General features: G+C 39.8%; 1 protein-coding gene across 5 annotated transcripts in view; it reads left to right on the top strand.

Moving 5' to 3' along the window:
- RTTN (rotatin) overlaps nt 1-21,141 on the top strand; it is a 154,435-nt gene extending 133,294 nt beyond the window's left edge. For 4 of the 5 annotated variants that reach the window (XM_013052790.2, XM_004745627.3, XM_013052789.2 and 1 more), the window contains 7 exons: nt 4,011-4,088; nt 6,944-7,070; nt 9,775-9,977; nt 12,919-13,186; nt 18,538-18,641; nt 19,744-19,813; nt 20,731-21,141. In XM_013052790.2, coding sequence (XP_012908244.1) covers nt 4,011-4,088; nt 6,944-7,070; nt 9,775-9,977; nt 12,919-13,186; nt 18,538-18,641; nt 19,744-19,813; nt 20,731-20,816 — 936 coding nt within the window. In that variant the 3' untranslated portion in view covers nt 20,817-21,141. The remainder of the gene's footprint in view (nt 1-4,010; nt 4,089-6,943; nt 7,071-9,774; nt 9,978-12,918; nt 13,187-18,537; nt 18,642-19,743; nt 19,814-20,730) is intronic. The other variant, XM_045085211.1, reaches the window with a different exon arrangement.
- Nucleotides 21,142-22,328: the final 1,187 nt, after the last annotated feature.

Here is a 22,328-nt window from a genome sequence, read left to right as displayed (position 1 = left end):
TCATAGATGGCTTTGATGATGTTGATGTATGTACCCTCTATTCCTACACTTTGAAGAGTTTTGATTAAGAAAGGATGCTGTACTTTTTCAAATGCTTTTTCAGCATCTATTGAGAGTATCCTATGGTTCTTGTTCTTTCTTTCATTAATGTATTGTATCACATTGATTGGTTTGCAGATGTTGAACTAATCTCGTAGCCCTGGAATAAATCCCACTTGGTCGTGGTGAATAATCCTTTTAATGTACTATTGGATCCTTTTGGCTAGTATTTTGGTGAGAATTTTCGCATCATGTTCATCAAGGATATTGGTCTGTAATTCTCTTTTTTGATGGGGTCTTTGTCTGGTTTTGGGATCAAGGTGATGCTGACCTCATAAAGTGAGTTTGGAAGTTATCCTTCCATTTCTACTTTTTAGACAGTTTCAGGAGAATAGGAATTAGTTCTTTAAATGTTTGGTAGAATTCCCCTGGGAAGCCATCTGGCCCTGGCTCTTGTTTGTTGGGAGATTTTTGATGACGGCTTCAATCTCCATACTGGTTATGGGTCTGCTCAAGTTTTCTGTTTCTTCCTGGTTCAGTTTTGGTAGTTTATATGTCTCTAGGAATGCATCCATTTCTTCCAGATTGTCAAATTTGCTGACTTATAGTTGCTCATAATATGTTCTTATAATTGTTTGTATTTCTTTGGTATTGGTTATGATCTCTCCTCTTTGATTTGTGATTTTATTTATTTGAGTCCTTTCTCTTTTCTTTTTGATAAGTCTGGCCAGGGGTGTATCAGTCTTATTCTTTCAAAGAACCAGCTCCCAGTTTCGTTGATTTGTTCTGTTGTATTTTTGGTTTCTGTTTCATTGATTTCTGCTTTGATCTTTATTATTTCTCTTCTCTTGCTGGGTTTAGGCTCTCTTTGTTGTTCTTTCTCCAACCTCTTTAGGTGTAGGGTTAGGTTGTGTACTTGAGACCTTTCTTGTTTCTTGAGAAAGGCTTGTATGGCTATATACTTTCCTCTCAGGACTGTTTTTGCTGTGTCCCACAGATTTTGAACCATTGTGTTTTATCATTTGTTTCTGTGAATTTTTTCAATTCTTCTTTAATTGCTTGGTTGACCCATTTATTCTTTAGAAGGATGCTCTTTAGCCTCCATGTATTTGGGTTCTTTCCAAATTTCCTCTTGTGATTGAGTTCTAGCTTCAGAGCATTGTGGTCTGATAATATGCAGGGAATGATCCCAATCTTTTGATACCGGTTGAGACCTGATTTGTGATCCAGTATGTGATCTATTCTGGAGAATGTTCCATGTGCACTAGAGAAGAATGTGTAGTGTTGCTTTGGCATGGAATGTTCTGAATATATCTGTGATGTCCATCTAGTCCAATGTGTCATTTAAGGCCTTTATTTCCTTGTTCATCTTTTGCTTGGATGATCTGCCCATTTCAGGGAGAAGAGTGTTAAAGTCCCCTACTATTATTGTATTATTGTTGGTGTTTTCTTTGATTTTGTTATTAATTGGTTTATATAGTTAGCTGCTCCCATGTTAGGGGCATAGATATTTAAAATTGTTAGATCTTCTTGTTGGACAGACCCTTTAAGTATGATATAGTGTCCTTTCTCATCTCTTATTATAGTCTTTGGCTTAAAATCTAATTTATCTGATATAAGGATTGCCACCCCAGCTTTCTTTTGATGTTCATTAGCATGGTAAATTGTTTTTCACTCCCTTACTTTAAATCTTTAAATTTTAAAGTGGACTTTAAATTTGGACCAAATCTCTTTGGGTCCAAAATGAGTTTCTTGTAGACAGCATATTGATGGGTTTTTGTTTTTTATCCATTCTGATACCCTGTGTCTTTTGATTGGGGCATTTAGCCCATTTACATTCAAGGTAACTATTGAGAGATATGAATTTAGTGCTATTGTATTGCCTATAAGGTGACTGTTACTATACATTGTCTCTGTTCCTTTCTGGTCTACTACTCTTAGGCTCTCTCTTTGCTTAGAGGACCCCTTTCAATATTTCCTGTAGAGCTGGTGTGGTGTTTACAAATTCTTTTAGTTTTTGTTTGTCCTGAAAGCTTTTTATCTCTCCTTCTATTTTTAATGATAGCCTAGCTGGATGTAGTATTCTCGGCTACATATTTTTCTCATTTAGTGCTCTGAATATATCATGCCAGTTCTTTCTGGCCTGCCAGGTCTCTGTGGAAAAGTCTGCCTCCAATCTAGTATCTTCATCATTTTATGTTACAGACTTCTTTCCTGGGCTGCTTTCAGGATTTTCTCTTTGTCGCTAAGACTTGTAAGTTTTACTATTAGATGACGGGGTGTGGACCTATTCTTCTTGATTTTGAGTGGGGTTCTCTGTCCCTCCTTAATTTTGATGCTTGTTCCCTTTGCCATATTAGGGAAATTCTCTACAATAATTCGCTCCAATGTGCCTTCTGCCCCCACCCTCTCTTTCTTCTTCTTCTGGAATCCCAATTATTCTATTGTTGTTTCGTCTTATGGTATCACTTATCTCTTCGATTCTCTCCTTGTCTTATGGTATCACTTACTCTTCAATTCTCTCCTCGTGGTCCAGGAGTTGTTTGTCTCTCTTTTGCTCAGCTTCTTTATTCTCTGTCATGTGGTCTTCTGTATCACCAGTTCTCTCTTCTGCCTCATTTGTCCTAGAAGTAAGAGCATCTATTTTTTTTTTTTTAAAGATTTTATTTATTTATTTGTAAGAGAGAGAGAGAGTGAGAGCAAGCACAGGCAGACAGAGTGGAAGGCAGAGTCAGAGGGAGAAGCAGGCTCCCTGCGGAGCAAGGAACCCGATGTGGGACTCGATCCCAGGACGCTGGGATCATGACCTGAGCCGAAGCTGCTTAACCAACTGAGCCACCCAGGCGTCCCAAGAGCATCTATTTTTTATTACACCTCATTAATAGCTTTTTTTATTGCAGCTTGGTTAGATTTAGTTCTTTTATTTCTCCAGAAAGGGATTTTATTTCTCTAGACAGCGTTTCTCTAATACCTCCTGTGCCTTTTTTGAGCCCAGCTAGCTCCTTGAGAATAGTCATTCTGAGCTCTAGAATGTCCATATTGATTAGGTCCCTAGCCTTCAGTACTGCCTTTTGTTCTTTTTGTGTGTGTGCTGAGTTTTTCTGCCTTGTCATTTTATCCAAATAAGAATATATGAAGGAGAGAATAAAATAGTAAAAGGGTGGCAAAGACCCCAGAAAAATGTGTGTTAACCAAATCAGAAGAGACCCCAAATCTTGGGGGGAACAAAACGGGGGCAAAAAGAAGTTCAAAAAAAAAAAAGGAAAATATATATATTAGACAGGTGAATAGAACAGAGTCACCCACTTAATTTTGGGAGTATTTTGGTCTCTTAGAAGAAACGACTTCTCAAAACTTTAAAGAAAGAAAAACCTACATATATACAAAAAAAGGGGATATGCTCCTTTTTGAGAAGATGAATGCATATGTATTTATAAATTTAGAAGTATACATATATTCATATATAGCTAAGGCCATTATAGCAGCGACCTGTATAATACCTACTTTCTGTTGCATATGATAAGAAACCAAAAAAAAAAAGCCTCATTTAATAATTTTATTGATGCAGGGGGTTACCTATTTGTCAGTTTCTTTTCTTGCCTCTTTTCCTTTTTCTTCTGTAGGCAAAGGTTCTTTACTTCATCATTGAGAAAGTCAGCCAACACCTGATATGATTGAAAACCAGTCAGTACCTGCTTCACTTTATTGAGATGAAACATGGAGCCTATTATATATCTCAGTTCCTCCATGCTTGATAGAACAGAAATAGCTTTTTCATGGTGGATGTGCTTCTTGAGATATGGTCATCTTTCAAAGATCATTAGCTTGTCAGTCCCCTCAAAGTTATGGTGGTCAGGCACAATGAGAGCATACTGCATTGTAATGTGACCCAAAGGAAAAGGAATTACTGTATATAAAAATTGGAATATGCCATTGTGTTCGTATTTTTAAACTACTTTTTGTTTAAACAGGAGGACGGTTTTATTAAAGAGTTAAGCATTTCTATGCAGCTTCTAAGAAACTGTCTTTATCAAAATGAAGAATGTAAAGTAAGTAGAATGATGTTTCAAAATTTTGATAGTAATGCTGGCATTAAACAGTTCACAATTTTTATATGAGATAATATAGTGGGAACACGAAGAACTCTTTAGATTGTTTTAGATGTATATTTGATTGGTCCTTAAAGTCAGTGTTAATTCATAGAAATGGTTATACTTTGTATTCTTCAACATTGATGGCATTTCTTGTTTATGTCAGATTTTAACTTTGTTTCTTACACTTCTCGCAGCTAAAGGAAACTTGAGCTTCTTTTTCTGTGGTTTTGCATTTCAGTTGTATTTTATTAAGGTGGACTGCTTGGTTATGTTCTTTCAAAGGCAGGTGTCAGGTAGCTGTCCAGGAAATAAGTGGAGGTTATGTATCCATAAGGAAAGAAGAGGAGTGTGTCTCCTGTTTGGGTAGAAAATGCTTACTGCGATCCCTGGGCTTGGCCCTGTTCACTCTGGGAGGCTTTTCACCTCCACCTCTGCTGGCTCTGCTTGACTCAACCCCTCTGCCTGGGAACCACTGAGGTGTTTTGCTGTGTCTTGGGTATTGATGGTGTTGTTTATTTATTTATTCTTAATTTTTAAAAAAACATTTATTTATTTATTTATTCCAGAGAGAGTATGCTTTGGAGCATGTGTGGGGGTGGGGGTGGGGGAGAGGCAGAGGGACAGAATCTCAAGCAGACTTCCCGCTGAGCAGGGAGCCCCACTTGGGGTTCAGTCCCAGGACCCTGAGATCGTGACCTGAGCCAAAGCCAAGACCTGGCTGCTCAACTGACTGAGTCAGTCACTCTGGCACCCTGTTGATGGTGTCATTTAAAACACTGTGTTAGTAACTGTTACACAGGATACAGTGTCCTGAACTCTTTGATTTGCTTTGTCATAGGGATACAACACTTTTGAAGCACTAGCTTTCACACAGAAATACTGCGGAAAATGAGTACCAGAAAGATAAATAATAGGCGCTTTGTTTTTAAGGAAGTTCTTACCTTTATTTGCTTTTACTTGGGATGAAACTGGAAAAAACATAACTGGAAAATGAACATCTTGAATATACTCCTTAGGCTCTGTTCATTTGTTCAAGACATTCCTAGCAATTTACTTTTCAAAACAATTTGACAGGAATTAAGTGCTAATACATTTCATTGAAATTCCCAAGGTATTAACTTTTTACTCAAAATGGAGGTATCATTTACTAAATTTGTGATCCTTTATGCTGCATAGTGTGATTGTGACTTGCACTTGACATTAATCCATGACACCTTACATTTGGAATACCCTGGAACACTTTCCAGGTAGGATCTGCTTATGCAGATTTGGGTACTACTTATAAATACAGTATTCACATTTCTATCACGTTAGCCATCTATGAAAGTGTCATCTCTCAATAAGCCTAAGCAGCTCTCCATTTCTGAGTTGTTGAATAAGGAATAAATTCGAAGAAGAGTATTTAAATTACTCTTGAGTATAAATATAGTCCTATGGGGCAAAGATTCTTAATTTCTTTTCCTGTTCCAACTTACCTGTGGAGTATAAGATATTCCCAGTGCTAACTGTTAGGCACTCTTGTGGTAATTCAGCAAGTCACCCATGCCTGCCTCGCTCCAGTGTCTGTGCACATGGGACGTTAAAGAGTTTCCATACTGGGAAGATCATGGTGGCTAGGAGATAAATGAACAGTGGGCAAGGTTAGTGGGCAAGGTTAGAGGCAGGGGACTGAGTAGGCGGGAGATGATGAGGCCCCTGGGACAGGGACAGGTGGAGAAGGGAAGGAGTGTGGGGAGATACCGGGGAGAAAAGAGAGATGTGGAATGATTTCCAGGCTCTGCCTTGATTATATGCACATAATAGAACAGAGTGTAGACTTGAGAGAGTGTAATGTTTGGGTTTACACATGGTAGTGTAAAGTGTCTTTGGGGCATCCAGGGGGAAAATGGCTGGTACTCAGTAGATGACAAGGCTCTGGGGCTCTGAGTGGTGATATAGCTTGGGGGTATTAGGATTTATCAGTGTAAATTGTGGAAATTTCCCAAGAGATTATATATGAAAATATCTGTGGAAACTATATTTAAGAGAAGGCAGAAAACACCTGGGAAAGGAGTGCTGGGGAGAGTTTGGAGATGTTCCAGGGTAGAGAGGCTGCATGGGAATGAAAAAGAAACAGACTTGTTTCTTTTGCCCATGTGAGCGCACGGGTCTGTAAATTGCCTAGTGATTCCTGTTCACATAAGCGATTGCTGCATTTACTGAAAACGGTTAGATTGTATACGTAATATTGTTTTGGGGGTAACTGATCTCTGTAATAAAGACTATGGGTTACTTAAGAATTGATTTAGCATATTATTTTAACTAAATTTTACTGTGTTCAAATTATTTACAAACAGTAATCTACCTCTGATCTATCCAGACTTACTAGACAGATGTACACACATACACATATAGAGGAGAGAGGCGGTGGAGGGTACAACTTAGAACTGATCAGAATGTTTACTTAACCAGAAAATTCAATTTCTTAACTGTATCAGAGTATTTATAAGAGTTTATTCAGTGTGGTGGGATGTCACCATCTTGCATGTTTAGAAGCTGCTTCTTTAACGATTTTTACCTGAGTTGTGTATTGTGGCTACCCCAGTGTTGAAGGGACTTCCTGAGACTGGTTGGGCTCGTGGTCAGGGCCATCCTGGGCAAGGTGCTGAATCCGTCCGCGGGGTTCCAATGCCTGCTGGCACTAATCAGAACAAAGATAAATTCAGTTTTTGTCTCCTTTTGTTGATAACAGGTTTGTTTTTTAACTTGATTTTAATTTTATGTTTTCATACATTCAGACTAACACTGTCTGCATTTCCTTTTCACAACAGGAAGCAGCTCTGGAAGCTCATCTCGTTCCCGTCTTACACTCTCTCTGGCCTTGGCTCTTGATGGATGATTCATTGATGCAAATTGCCCTGCAGCTACTTTGTGTCTATACTGCAAATTTTCCAAATGGTAAATAGATCCCAACACTGCCTTTCAGGAGTATACTAAACCACAAATTTTATATAATATTATTAAAGTGGACTGGAAAAACAAATACAGATTTTGAAGTGTTTTTCCTACTTACAGAACGTATCTTGGTTAGAGGGAAGTTTTCTCATAGGTACTGTAAGATACTTCAATATGTGTTTGTTGAGAGCCATTAGATAGCTCAGGGAATAGAGGGGGAAGATACTTGCCTGGTTATATGGCAGTGAGAAATTGAATTTAATAGGAAAATTGAGAGAGTGAAAATTATGATGTAAAACTTTAAAAACCAAATAAAGGTCTTCAACAGATGAATGGATAAAGAAGATATGGTCCATATATACAATGGAATATTACTCAGCCCTCAGAAAGGATGAATACCCAACTTTTGCATCAACATGGATGGGACTGGAGGAGATGATGCTGAGTGAAATAAGTCAAGCAGAGAGAGTCAGTTATCATATGGTTTCACTGACTTGTGGAGCATAAGGAATAACAAAGGACATTAGGAGAAGGAAAGGAAAACTGAATTGGGGGAAATCGGAGGGAGAGATGAACCATGAGAGACTGTGAACTGTGAGAAACAAACTGAGGGTTTTAGAAAGGAGGGGGATGGAGGCCGGGCGAGCCTGGGGCTGGGTGTTAAGGAGGGCACGGATTGCGTGGAGCCCTGGGTGTGGGGCAGAAACATGAATCTTGGAACACTGAAAAAATAAAATAAAATTTTTACAAAAAGGTTAAAACTTCTAAAGATTTTAGAGGAGGAGCTGGCATGATGAAAGGTAGCTCTTGCCCTGTGATAACTGGTGTCCTTGGGACACCTCTTTTCACGCCTTTACCAGGTGTTTTATTGAGAAGCTGCTGAGGGCCATGCGTTGTTAGAGACTGAGCCAAGGCGAGGCTGGGAGTGATTTGAGAAAAGAGGAGGAGGAGGTGAGAGGTGAAGTAGGATTGCTGGCAGTATTCATTTCCCCTTGGAAACTCGGGGTCATACACGTAAGGTCTGGTCAGCAAGGGCGTGAGCTTTCTTCTAGCCACCATTCAGCAGCTCAGCAGCTGGGTTCTCCGAACGTGGAAAGATGTGCAGAGAAAGGACTGGAACTCAAAACAATTTGGAGTCCATCTCATCACTACCATGTGCTTGATGGTCAGCTCTGGGCTGTCTGTTCCTGGAGCCCACTCAGCTTGTCTCTCCCCAGCAGGAACCGATAACACAGATTTTCAAGTTTTTAATGCCTGAACTTTCACTGTGGTGTGTGGAGTGCGCCATGGCACAGAATTTCCTTGTTTTTGTTCTGTCACTGACTTTCTCGTTCTTCTGCTTGGACCGTCTCCTGTGGCTGTGTCCTCCAGCTCCCTGCCCCGGACAGCACGGCCGGTGCAGTAGACCCTCTGCCCGGTGCTGCGTCTGCGCCTTGTCCTTCTTCACCCGCCTTCATGCCTTAGTTGAGGGTTTAGGGAAAGAAGCAGGAAAGAAGAAGCAGTTGCTAAATATTGAGCAAAAGAAACATTTTTTGAGTCTTTTGAAACTATAATCTATGCTGGTTATATACTTAAAATTGATGTAAATATGAGATTGTGGTTAGGTTCCTAAATCAAGGAAGAAACCTTTTATTTTCCTATCTCGTTTATTTTCAGGCATCATTTAGTGGATTAATAGAAACCTTGCTGTTTGGTTACTGCTGTGTAGTGTGAGTAGAGGAAAGATCACGATATTATTTGTGTTTACTTGCCTTTTATCAATTTATCTTGCAGAATGTATTTGATTCTGATCTGGTTATACATAGGCTGGTCTCCTTGCATGGACTTTCATAAGTTAATTTTCTTTAGATTTACAGTACAGCAAGATGAATTTCTAATTCTTTTATGATTATTTTACTCCCATGATAAATCTGTTTGGTTGTTTAATTTATTGAGAAAACACTGGACCTGGAAAACCAGTTGACACCACTGCTGGCTCTTGGTGCTTATGAGCTGTGTCCCTCCGAGCAAGTCACTGGCTTCTGTGAAGCTGTGCCCTTAGTTAGCGTACATGGCTGCTGTCATTTGTCTGTGCCCACACCCCAGCACTTTTGTGTCCTCTTTTTTTTTTCTTCTGTGAAATGAAGGCATTAGACCAAGTTACATTCCATTTCTAAAATTCTATTCTTCTACACAAGTCTTTCTTTAGATGTCTTTTTAAGGAACCGTTTAAAAACTTCTTGTGCATATCTTATTCTTTAAAAAAAAATAAACTTAGTGTTTTAAAGTGCCCTATCGAGATCAAGAATAGCTTCTGTGAGGATGGCAGATCGTCACTGAATGTAGACTGATGTAGGCATCAGAACTAGCCTTTAGTGCCCATATGCAGGTCATAGGTTAGTGAATAAGTCACTGATAGATTGGACAGATATGCTTTGCTGCTTAGGGTTGTTTTTTTGTTTGTTTGTTTTGTTTTGTTTTTTACTTGACAGAAAGAGACCCAGAGAGGGAACACAAGCAGAGGGAGTGGGAGAGGGAGAAGCAGGCTTCCTGCTGAGCAGGGAGCCTGATGTGGGGCTCGATCCCAGGACCCTGGGATTGTGACCTGAGCCGAAGGCAGCTGCTTAACAACTGAGCCACCCAGGCACCCCACTACTTAGGGTTTTTTAACTAAATAGTGAAACTAAGAAGACATTGTGATAGGCTGTTTCTTTTTTTTTTTTTTAAGGTTGCAGTTCTCTTTGTTGGTCAAGTTATGGACTACATCCAGTTCAACCTGCGTATAGAGGAGCCCCTGGTGCATCTCTGATGGGGTGTATCCTGAAGTTGGCTTCCCAGATGCCTCTTGAGAACACTGCAGTTCAGCAGATGGTTTTTATGTTTCTTTCAAATCTGGCTTTATCTCATGACTGTAAAGGAGTAATTCAGAAAGTAAGTACTTAATCTCTCTTTCATATCTTTTTAAAAATTAATTTATTTTAGAGAGAGAGTGCATGTGAGAGTGGGGAAGGGGGCAGAAAGAGAGGGAGAGGATATCAAGCAGACTCCCCATGGAGCACGGAGCCTGACATGGGGCTTGATCTCACGACCCTGAGGCCACGACCTGAGCTAAAATCAAGAGTCGGACTCTTAACTGACTGAGGCACCCAGGCATCCCCTTCATATCTTGAGAAGGATAGTAAAATAATCCTTCTAATCGAGAACATGTATGAAAAATCTGGAACTCAATTTCTAGGATTAAATTATTATGATTTCAAAACATCACATTTTAAAAGATTTTAAAAAGATTAAGAAGGTTCACTTTGTTTAAAGCCAGGTGATAGATGATACATGAAAAGTGACAGTATGATCATTCCATTTCCTTTTCGTTTATCTTCTTAGCTTCTACATTATATTTTATCTCTCTAAAAATGAGGGCTTTAGAAAGACAGCTGTCTTACATTTATTTGAGATCATAAAAGTAATGTATTGGTCTTTATGTAGACCAAATTGAGCAGTAACAATTTCTGTTCAATTTACATTGTCAAAATGGTGTGTGAAGTCATAGCCACTTCTCCCCTAAACTTAAACCTAACTTCTTTATGACACAATAGGTGATATTATCAGTTCTCTGGGACTCCAGTGCCAATACCTGACTTCTTATCACTGATTTTACCCTAGGGTACTTTTCAATGGATTGAATGAGTTAAATTTTAGTACACATGTTCAGTGAGGTTATATTTAGATATGTATGAACAGAATCCGTAATTTGGAAGATCCTTTAAGATGTGACTATGATCACATTATCTGTTATAATGTGATCTGTGGTTTGTTTCTGTTTCTTTTACATGGACGCCAAGATAAATTATGAAAGTTAACAGCATTCATAAGAATTTCGTCTCCTTTTCCTCTATTGTGTCAGCTCCCCATCCTCCACCCACCCCAAAACACCCCACTCCGATGGCAGTCTCCAAATAAATAGCAGTTATGACTAAGGAACAGTCTTTTCAGTGGTCTGTTGGAGCTAACTCGGGCTGGCGCAGGAGTGTCAGGAATTTTGTGACCCAGTTGACATCACGTTGCTATCTTGAAATCAGTCACGGTGGGAATGCTCACCCTGCGTGAGTTTACAAGGGATGCAAATCAGGGACCCACTACTCCCGCCAGAAGCAGCTGTTTATTTGCTGGCATAGGGCTGGATATACATGTGAAGTCCTGCTGAGCTGGCTGTGTGTGGTGCCATTAGCACGTATGTGGGAGCACAGACGGGGGGTACAGCTTCCTGCCACCTCCCTGTAGAGCACATGGGTGAAGTAGAAGAGGAGCTCCCAAATGACTGCTAGTCTCGGGTCTGACATGTCACTTTGAGCTGGAGACCTTCTCTCCCTAAGCTTCATTTGTAAACTTCTCAGGTTAAACATGATCTTGATGGTGTCTTCCAATCTCAGGCTGCGTTACTGTGCTCAAGCATATTTTGATGTATATTTCATTGGACTCTGTTTCAGGTGCGGCTCAATCAAGTTGTTTTTCCTCTGCTCTAATTAGGCAACCCCCGAGCCTTCCCCTGCTGCTTTGTCATAATGAGCCCCGGGCACTATAGTTATACCTCTCCATTACTCATCCATAGACATAGAAAATGTAGCTAGCACTGTTGTACAGCTGAGATTCTAAAATGTCTAGTTTCTTTCCACCGTGTCTAGTATGGGGAGTTGTCTAAAAGCATCTTTAGCTCTAGCAAAAAGAAGGAATGCTATAACATATTTATAATTTTAAGGAACTACCATATATTTCATCACTAGTGTCAACTCCAAATCTCCAATATCGTGGCAGAATCTATCTGAACGGGAAAGGCAAGGGATAAATCTAAAAAGCATTAATTTGGACTGAGCGATGAGAAGTAGCTATGAGTGGTGGCAAGTACAGTACGAAGTGGGCCTATAGTTTTGCAGTTTGCTTGTTGCTTGGGTTGTGTTGCTAATATTTCTGTTGCTCGTTTCGTTTTCGTTTTTTATTTTTTATTTTTTTTAATTTTTATTTAAATTCCAGTTAGTTAACATATACAAGGTAATACTAGTTTCAGGTATAAAATATAGTGACATAGTACTTTCTCACCATTTCATTTTTAGACTGGGAGTCCTTCTGTTAAATTTACCTTCTAGATTCGAGCCAGCATCTTGATTTAGGTGCAGGAGAACCCAAGAAATAGGCCAGAATAGATTATTAAGCAGGAGAGAAATGAGAGGTACTCTGGACATTTATGAAAGTTCAGTAATCATATTTCTGTACCCTAATCAAAATATCTAACTGATATTTTTGGTATTCATTTCCAAGTTTACTAAAATGGCATGTAGCCATGAGAAATTATCTGTGAAGGTAAACAGTTAAAGTGAATATAAGATGTACACAGAGATTTTTAAAAAAAATTTTTAAGAATGCTTAGATTCATATCTCTTTAGTACTAGTAGAGTTGTTAACTGGTATCCAAGACTGATTTGGGTTTTGTTTCTTTTTCCTCCCCATAGGATAGCTTTTAATGAGCAGCAAAATTGCCAGAAGGCAGACAGAAAGAGAAAACTCAAGAGGCCTAAAATAATCCCCAAACCGAATTATCCATCCTAAATAATTAAGAGTTGACTATATGTAGCTACTTATCCATCATCAGGAAAGAATTATAAGAATTAAAATTTGAGCACTATTTTGTGCCCTTTAACTTTTTCACTTATACTTGGAAACAATATAGATGGAATATACCTTCGAAGGTAGGTGTTAGAAGGAAGGAGGAATTAAGGTTGTGGAAAAGAAGAGCAGAATTCTAGTTAATTGGTCTCCAAGGGACAAGGAAAATAATGAAAAGACTCAGAAAGAAAATAATATTCTCTCTATTTACCCACAGAGTAACTTCTTACAGAACTTTCTATCTCTAACATTGCCGAAAGGAGGAAATAAGCATCTCAGTAATCTGACCATTCTTTGGTTGAAATTACTCCTGAATATATCATTTGGAGAAGACGGGCAGCAAATGATCCTGAGGCTGGACGGCTGTTTAGACTTACTTACAGAGATGAGCAAATATAAGCACAAGAGCAGCCCTTCCATACCACTTCTTATCTTTCATAATATTTGCTTCAGTCCTGCCAATAAGCCCAAGATCCTGGCTAATGGTGAGTATTCACATGATCCACAGCACGCGCGTGTGCACACACACGTGCACACACAGGTATCTGGTTATACATGTGGTCATTCCTTGAGTATTCCATTCAGATTACAACACAGAATTGTTTTATAAATAATTTGTCAGGTATTTATTAGGCACCACTGTGTACAAGGCCCTGTGGGAGGGTAAAGGCCGTTGGAAAGAATCAGGTGTGATCTCGTCCTCAGAGGTGACCCAGACGTGGCTCCAGCCCTCCAGGGACTTCCAGGAGTCTCCTCCGGCTTAACAAGTCTTGCCACTGGTGGCTACACTGGATCCAGGAGGTAGCAGGGAAGAGGAGCATGGAGTGGGCCTGTCCGGCCGCGCCCTGGCTTCTCTCATCTCTCTTGCCCTCGCTCCTCTAGGTCTCTGAGCAGATGCTGCCTCGGTGAAGCCTTTCCAGACCCAGCTGTCGACAGGATAGTCCTCACATCCTTCTTCCTGCCTCCTCCCTCCTCTCTCTCACTCACTCTCTCCTCTGCCTGTTTTATTTTTCTCCACGGCATTATCAACCGTTGAGATACTCTGTGTGTTCAGCCCGTGTTTGTTTATTCCTAGTCTGCCCAGCATTAGAACATTAGCTCTTATGAGGTCAAGAGGCTTTTGTCTCTTTTCTTCACGTTTCTCTGTAGCACGTGGAGTTGTGCCTGGCACAGTCCGCACTCAGGGAGTGTCCAGTGACTGAAAGAGCCCCTGCGCAGGCTGGAGGCTTCAGAACCCACGACCACATGGTGACATTAGCCTTACAGAGACCTCGTTCTCTGAGAGGTAGGACAGGTGGGGGGAGGATTCAGAAAAATTTTGAAGCAGAAGGAGGGAAATTGCGGTTTCTGCAGCCATGTGCTTTCTCTGTGAGGACAGTGTGGCTTTTATAGGGAGGGCGTTGTAGAAGGTTCCGTTGCATTGTTTTGGGGGGAAATCAGAGGTGGAGTCTAGACTCTCACACACCTGGTGTGGAACCGGTGTGATGTGCCGACCCTTGTGTGCTCACTCCAGAGTCACCTGGGACAGCTTCCCTAGGTCTCGTTTTTACATCTGTAAAATAATCCTCTCTTGGTTTGGTAGAAATCAGTTTATAAACACACATAAAGTACCAGTACAATTTATGGTACGTAGTCGATGCTTCAGAGAGATTAATTCTGTTTTCCTTTCATGTTTTTTACTTAATCTTTCTTTGAGGTTTTTTTCCAGGACACATGGAGTTTTCTAAGTGAGTGGCAATGATTCTGCCTATTTCCTGCTGTGTATGCAATGGTGATTCTCTTTTTCTGGTAATTATGGAATTGTTGGAAATACAGGGAGAGATTTTAGAAGCTTGGTCAGCTTTTAACTTTGCAAAATGAGCTGTGGATCTGAGCTCTGCTTTTCTGTAGTTCCTCCACTGATGCTGCGATGGCTGCCGTTTGAGGGGTGTGCCTCAGTCCTCATGTGGGTAAAGTGAGGCTAGGGACAGGCCCTGCCTCGTAGGGCGGTGCGATAGATAGGTGAGGTGTCTGTTCCCAGGCCTGCTATCACCTATTACTCATTTTTCTCAGAAGAAGTTTTTCTTTGGGACTACTCATTACAATTTTATTATTGAGAGAGTCAGAAAAAGGATGGGCTTTAGGGAATTCAAGGAGAAGTCTACATTTTCCCCCTGGATTTATTTTTAGCATTTCTTTGTAATAGTGATGCTCTCTTCCTCCTTAGCTTAAAACAGTTGGACAAACTTTTGGTAAGGAGGAGCTTCCTCAGCCCCAGGGACATGAGATCGGGGGCCTCCAAGGCAGGAATAGGAGGCAGCAACTGTGCGGTTTTTGTATGGACCTTTGAAGGCATGTCACAGACACTGCCTCCTATTTCCCCTTGGGCATCCAGAGGGAGGGCTTAGCAGAGTCAGCTAGCTTAAAAATCTACCAGGTAAGACTGCAAAAACTCTGATCATGAGTGCCCCACCTCTGGTTTTGATGGTTAGAGATGGAGTGAGTTGTGGGGCTTGACCTTACTTTAGAAGTAGAGCTAGAATATTCCTTATTTCCGGTAATTTCAGGCAAGGGCTCCTCTGGAAACAACAAAATTATGCTAGATAAAATATGTCAGAATTCACTGTAAAAAAAAGAAAATCAAAGAACTGAAAAGATAGTGAGAAACTCCCAGGCCAATTTTGATTGAAAGTTTATGCCTTAGAGAGACACAAAATATATGTATGAAGTGTGTATTTTTTGTTTCAAGGACATTTGCCAACATTGTATGCTTGGCTTCGGTTCAGGCATGCCAAGGAATCTGGGAACAAGTCAAGAATGTCTAAGATGGAGAGTTCATGGGCCATTTTGTTTGTATTAAGGTAGAACTCCAAAGAACTAAGCTCTTAGGAGAAGGATGAATCAAAATTAAATCGGTCCCCCAACCCTTATTTACGGTATTATAAAGACCAGAAAAACAAGTGTGAGCATGGGTACCCCAGAGGTGTAGAGCCTGAGTGGCCTGTGACCTTGGTTTGAGCCGAACCTGGAGTGACGGTGGCTCTGGGTGCGCCACACAGGCTCTCTGCCGCTCTGACGGAGGGAGGGCAAGTGCGGACTGGGCCTCAGAGAACCGCCACCTGTTTTCAAAAAGTATTAACCAGGGTGTGGTGACCTGTGACCAAGCAGAGCAGGAACTGCGGCGACAGGAGTGAGAGCCAGCAGGGGAGACACCCAACTCGTCTGCCCAGGCTTCAGACACTGGAATTAAAGTCACAGATTTAAAGATAAATTGATTTATGCCATGTTTAGATAAGTAAATGGCCAGCCTGGAAATGTTTGCAGGAGGTAGGAAAATGGAAAATGGAAAGATTTGAAATAATAACTAAACAAATTCTATGAATATATCTGTACCGGCCATGGGAGCACAGCATAGGGGCCGTTTACTGAGCTTTTGTGTCTGTAAGCCCATATGTGGCTGCGGTCTCATCGTGATGTGACGCACGAAATCGCAGCCCGGTTGGCTTTTCTCCCAATCAGTGTATTGTCATTAAATCTAATTTGTAATATACTATGAAAACTATTTCTCACCTTTATGCAAAATATAGTCATAAAACAGACCTCTTTCAGCTTTACCATTAATTCAACTCTGGTTTGTTGCATTTGTGGTTTTCATGGTGTAAATACTTTTAATGTAGCTGATTTCAAGCTAGGAATACGACATGCCTAAATAAGTAATTAACTCAATTACATATTAAAGAAAGGTAATAGGTATTTAAAACTCATCATTTACTACTTAACTAGCTACATTTTACTGTTATCTAGTCTCTTGAAGTTATTTATAGGTATATATCGGTGTTCCCTTCATACCTATTAAACTTTTTTTAATTAAAATTTTTTTAAAATTTAAATCCAATAATTAACATATAATATATTATTTGTTTCAGGGATACAGGCCTGTGATTCATCGTCTTATATAATACCCAGTGCTCATTACAACACACACCCTCCCCAAAGTCCGCCACCCATTTATCCCACCGCCCCCCCCAGCGACTCTCAGTTTATTTCCTATGATTAGGAGTCTCTTCTGGTTTGTCTCCCTCTCTAGTTTCATCTTACTTCATTTTTTCCTCTCTTCCCCTATGATCCTCTGCCTTGTTTCTTAGATTCCACATACCAGTGAGATCATAGGATAATTGTCTTTGTCTGATTGACTTATTTTCTTAGTGTAATATCCTGTAGTTCCATCCAGGTTGTTGCAAATAGGAAGATTTCATTTGTTTTTTGATGGCTGCATGATATTCCATTGTAGATATACCCCACATCTTCTTTATCCATTCATTGGTTAATGGACAACCCATTAGTTAAAAATGTTTAATGTGCCTTTTTTGTATGCATGCTGTATTTCAAAGTGAAATATATTTTTTAAATTGACCTAGTTACATCATCATTGGGGAGACCATATTAATTGATCTATATATGTACTTTATTAAAAATGCCTAAGAGATAGTATCAACTTACTTAGATTATAGCTTATATGTTCTGAGTGTTTAGTACACTATGTAAAAATATCACTTGGTGATACTCAGAGAATCACCTGGGAACCACCCTTTCATTGCATGATGTGCCCTAAGAGTGCCAGCTGCCACCTACAACCTCACGTAACAAATTTCATCAGATAACTATTTATATAGGCTAGTTAGGGAAAGTTAGAGTGCGGGAAAAGCAAGGGAAACTAGGGAAGGTGGAGGTGTGGTAAGGAGTAGGGGTAGTCGGCTGGAAAGTTCAGCACCTGTATGTACCTTCCACACTATCCCTCAGCTATACAGAAGTTACTTTATGGAGCAGCTTTTTTTTTCTCTGTAGAACATTTAAAATTTTTAAAAAACTAAACAGAATTACCAAAACAGCATTTTTGTTGCTTTAGTTATGGAATCTTTCATCCAGATAGTATTTATAAAGGCCCTAAAATAAACTGGCACTAGGGTTGAAGTATTCATCAGTGAGCAGACGCACGTTTTGCCCTCAACCAGGTTACGGTGTAATGAGATGCATGTAGTAGAGTGAGGAGTGGTTCTACATACTGAGAGCTCCCATAGCAACCCTTGAAAATGCTACATGTTTTTAAGCATACATTTGAGAGGAAAAATAATTTTATACAATTTAATGATATATATAAAAATAAGTAATAACATAGGTTCATATATTGGTCTGAAACACCCTGACAGTTTCCTTGGAACTGAACTTTGTATCTTCACGTAAACGATTAGGCTGCTACAGGTAGTTTTTGTAAGTCTTGATTTCATACTCTGGCTAGCTTTGCAAAAAGGGGACATATCTCGTGTGTTGATGTGCCTTTAAATTACTTTTTCCTCTGACATATACATACACGAAAACATTTCTCTGAAATGCTTAGTCCTTTTTTAAAAAGCTTAACTAATTTTGCATTTCTTGATTATTGTTTTATATGGTAACCCATGCTGTTGATGTTCTTATAATAGTCTTTATAATTTATCATCAGGGCAAATCTGTTCTCCTGCACATCAAAATGTGAGCTGTAATTGAACAGCTCATTTATACGACTCTTTGTATAGTTACTTACTTCTCCACTATTGCTGTTTAAATGAATGTGCTGTTGTTGAATTAGGGCCAAAAACTTAGGCTGCCACGGCTTCCCTGACTGTTCTCTGCCTGTCATGAAAATAATTTGTTTGGAGGTTGTCCTTCCCCACAGAGTCAGTGTCCTTCCCTCAGAGTCTAGTGACACCAGCTTTGTGTGTGTTCTGATGGGGAAAGAGAGGATCTGACTAGTCCAAGATCAGAATACATTGTAATGTCTGGGACTGAACTTTTTTTTTTCTAATGTGTTTATTATTAGAAAAAGTCATTAGTGTGCTAGCTGCCTGTCTGGAAAGCGAGAATCAAAATGCTCAGAGGATTGGAGCAGCTGCGCTTTGGGCTCTGATTCACAATTATCAAAAGGTCAGTTTTTAAAGTCCTTGTTCTAGCCGGGGGCAAACACCGAGGCTCTGAGGGTACATCCAGGGATACTGGCAGGGCATCAGCAAGGGAGAAAAAGTGAACTCAAAGACCTTGTTGTCTTGTGCATTTATACAATTAGTGAGCCATCAGTTGAAATCTTTTTCATTTAATTAACAGGAGGTCTCATTTCAAAAAGGTGTCTCTTTGGGGTGAATTTTCCCTGTCAATATAAATCGATTTGGCATACTGATTTAATATTAGTGTAGATCGTTTCTGCTAAAAGATGTATTAAGGAAAAATGCATCCTGAAATAAAACCAGATAATGAAGTTTTACCCAGCTGAGTGATTCCTCTTGTTCTAGCCTGTGCTGTTACTGAGTTTTGAGAAAACTTGGTTCTTGTGAGGCTGCAGCCCAGGACCAGCCCCAGGGGAGCGATGCGCAGGTGGGGACCTGTCCTTGCTCTCCCTGGCCTTTGGGCTTCTCTTTGACTGCAGACATCTCATTCCTGAGAGAAATGCCCTCCTCGTATGTCTAGCAATCAAGTAGTGGCCAAGTGACAGACCATGCTGGGATCGACACCGTCCCCAAATGCTGCTCCTGGCTGTCTGTCCCGTGTCTGTGCTGCTTGCTCCCCCTGCTGGCTGGCGACAGTGTCCGGGAGGCCAGAGGCAGTGCCGATGCTTTTACTGCGTGTCCCCAGGGATTAGCATAGCACAGGAGTTGACGCTCTGCAGTTACTCTGCAGTTACAGCTGGTACTGTTTGATACGGTTCATCTGAAATCTGGGCTTTGAGGGCATATGGAATATTGAAACCAAGACTGAGTCTTCCTTTAAGACTTGAGGTTAGGGGAGAAGGGCCGGGAGAGAAGCACATGGAGCTCCAGAGAAAGGAGTGAGGGAGGGAGGGAAGGACGTGGGTGACAGCACAGTGAGGGGGGTGACAGCACAGTGAGACGTGCTCAGTCGTTCTTCCCAAGCTCCGCCGTCATCTTCGTAGTACTCTGCTGAGGGCTGTGCTGGCAGCATTAGCACGCTGGTACCCGGATCCGCAGCTTATGGGAATAAATCTAATTAATGCATTGCTCTGTGTTACCTGCAGGCAAAAACAACTTTGAAAAATCCATCAATAAAGAGAAGAGTGGACGAAGCATATTCCTTAGCAAAGAAAAGTAAGTTCTGTTATGAAAGAGATTACGGTTAAACTTGGAAGCTATTAAGCAGATTCCCTGATTAATGAATCATTGGATACTTCACAGCAAGATGACAGTTTTCTACACTGATGTTTGAGGAGCTTTTTTATTGAAGCACTATAAAATGTGCTGATATCTGGTCCCTACTTTTCATTTATGTCACCTTTTTAAATAATATATTGTTTTGCTAGATGAAGGTTTGAGATAAAATTTCTTAAAATATGTCTTTGATCTTTCTGCAATTCGTTTTCTTTTTCATGCACTAAACTTCCTTTGCCAGTGGCTACCTCTGTGCTGTAATGTGTTCTGAGGTGATAAGAACTGGGCCCAATTAGAATTGACCTTGAACAGAAAACTTGGATCTAACATCAGGTAGTTGACTTACAGTCTTCCGAGAATAGATCGAGTTGCCCCTCTATCCTCTCAGCCTGGTGATGTGATTATGATAGGAGGCAGGGTTTTTCTTTGTATGGTTCCTGATTCATTTTAAGTGACACCAGTTTTCAGTGAGCATTATTCTTTGAACACTTTTTATGCCAAAGCACTGTACTGTGTCTTTCTTGTACTGTATTAAGTCTGTTATTAATTTGTGCTTTTATAGCCTGATTTTTTATAAGTGGTTTGTGGATTTTTCAGTTTGTTTCTCACTGTGACCGTGAGTTTCTAGAGATAGTAATGTTAGAATTTGTGCATTTGAGGGGTGATAAGTACATAAAGCAAGGCATTCTTGCGGGGCTATAGGTAATGCCAGCCATTATGGAGGTATATTGGTGTTTGTTTATACTTTTTGGCTATAAAAAGCTAAAAATAAAAAATAAATAGAAATTGTCTGTTCTTAAGTGCAGTGCTAAATTTAATAAACTTATTTTTCCATCCTCTTTATTTTTCTGTCTCAGCTTTCTCAAACTCAGAAGAAACCCCTCTGAATGCCTATTACTTGAAATGTCTTGAAAACCTCGTTCAGCTTCTTAACTCTTCCTGAGTGATGTGAGAGTCTCCTGCCTGAGACTGATGGCCACCAGACAGGTGAGCCAACTTAGAAGCAAGCTCTGTGTAGCCACTGTTACCTGGAGACATGCTAAATCCCTGCAGGGTGCTGTGCCCTTCCCGCCCGACGAGAAACAGATGGGGACATCTCCGCTCTGTCGCTTCGTACCAGCTCTCTGAGTAAGAGCAGCTGATAAGAAGATGACGGACAAAGGACATGGAAAGTTTTGGAAACATAAACATTTTTACCTTTTTCTATGCAATTTGCTTTGTAAAATCTTATTTAACAGTTATTTAATAAAATATTTTTAGAAACAAAATTGACTAGTAATTCCTGCTTGCAGACTTTTATCGGGCTCATGAATATAAATTTTAGTAACTGGAAGAAGACAGGATGTTCTGATTTCCTTTATTTCCTTAAATTTTTACATGGAATTTGGCTCTTGTCAGTACAAATCCTTGCTTCTCAAACCTTTGTATTGCCCAGAGCATACACACTGGTAAAGAGATATTTGTATATAAGTGTCTATAGTTTTGTCAGTAGCTTCTTTATGCAGTTTTTAATGATTCTAACTGATTTCCATATGATTTGTGAACCTGCTATGTTTTATTATTTTCACCTTTAGACTTCTGAAATGCTGTGTAATAAGGAAGAAATGAATTTACGATCAGGTAGGCCTAGGTTCAAATTCTAGCTCAGCCCAAAACATCACAAAGAATAAGACTTAAAAAAATCTAGCAGGAATGAGTTCTGTCAAATATTCATCTTAGTGAACGTTAGTTTTGAACTGAGAAATTACACCAATGTCATTTAAGTACTGATCAATTACAGCAGTTTTCTCAACCCTTTTGAGAGAAAGAAAATTGTGTCTAAGAAAAGAAAAACACATCGCTATACACATTATTTACACATGTACAGCTGTATACACTCATTATTTAGGGGAGCATTTTCTAACTGAATTATGGTTAACAAAAAAATAACATCTTTAAAACACTTTAGCAAATTGCTATCATCACGAAAACAAGGCCAGTGATTTTATTTAAGATAGAAGCATGACAGCAGAATAGATGTTAAATATTGAAATAGAAGCAGATAAATTTGTGGTGTCTGAAAATTATTGATTAGAGATCTTAACAGTAGATCTAGGAAGTTCAGAATTTCCTAGACAGCCGAAGCTAATTCAAAGAAATGGACATGCCGATACTCTGAAAAATTCACCAATTCTGAGAGCAGGAATCAGGAATTATTTCTACCTTTTCTCCTGGTTTCTTATATTCTGTGCCATTTTCTTGGTATTACCTTATAAGTTCTCACAGATGAATAATAGCATGGATTTCTTTGTAACTTTCATGTAAAGAGCTCTTCCTATGTCACGGGCACTATTCTCAGAATGTTCAGTATTTAGCCTGTCTGTCTATGCTTGTTGCCGCCTTTTCTTTTCTGATTGGAATTTCTGTCTTTGTATTTGGATCTTATAGATAACTACCCGTTTTTCTACAAAAATCA

This window comes from Mustela putorius, unplaced genomic scaffold (assembly GCF_011764305.1).
Source record: "Mustela putorius furo isolate JIRA1106 unplaced genomic scaffold, ASM1176430v1.1 tig00000835_pilon_pilon_pilon, whole genome shotgun sequence".
In the NCBI taxonomy this organism is placed as follows: domain Eukaryota; kingdom Metazoa; phylum Chordata; class Mammalia; order Carnivora; family Mustelidae; genus Mustela; species Mustela putorius.
This window is presented reverse-complemented; position numbering and strand designations above follow the sequence as displayed.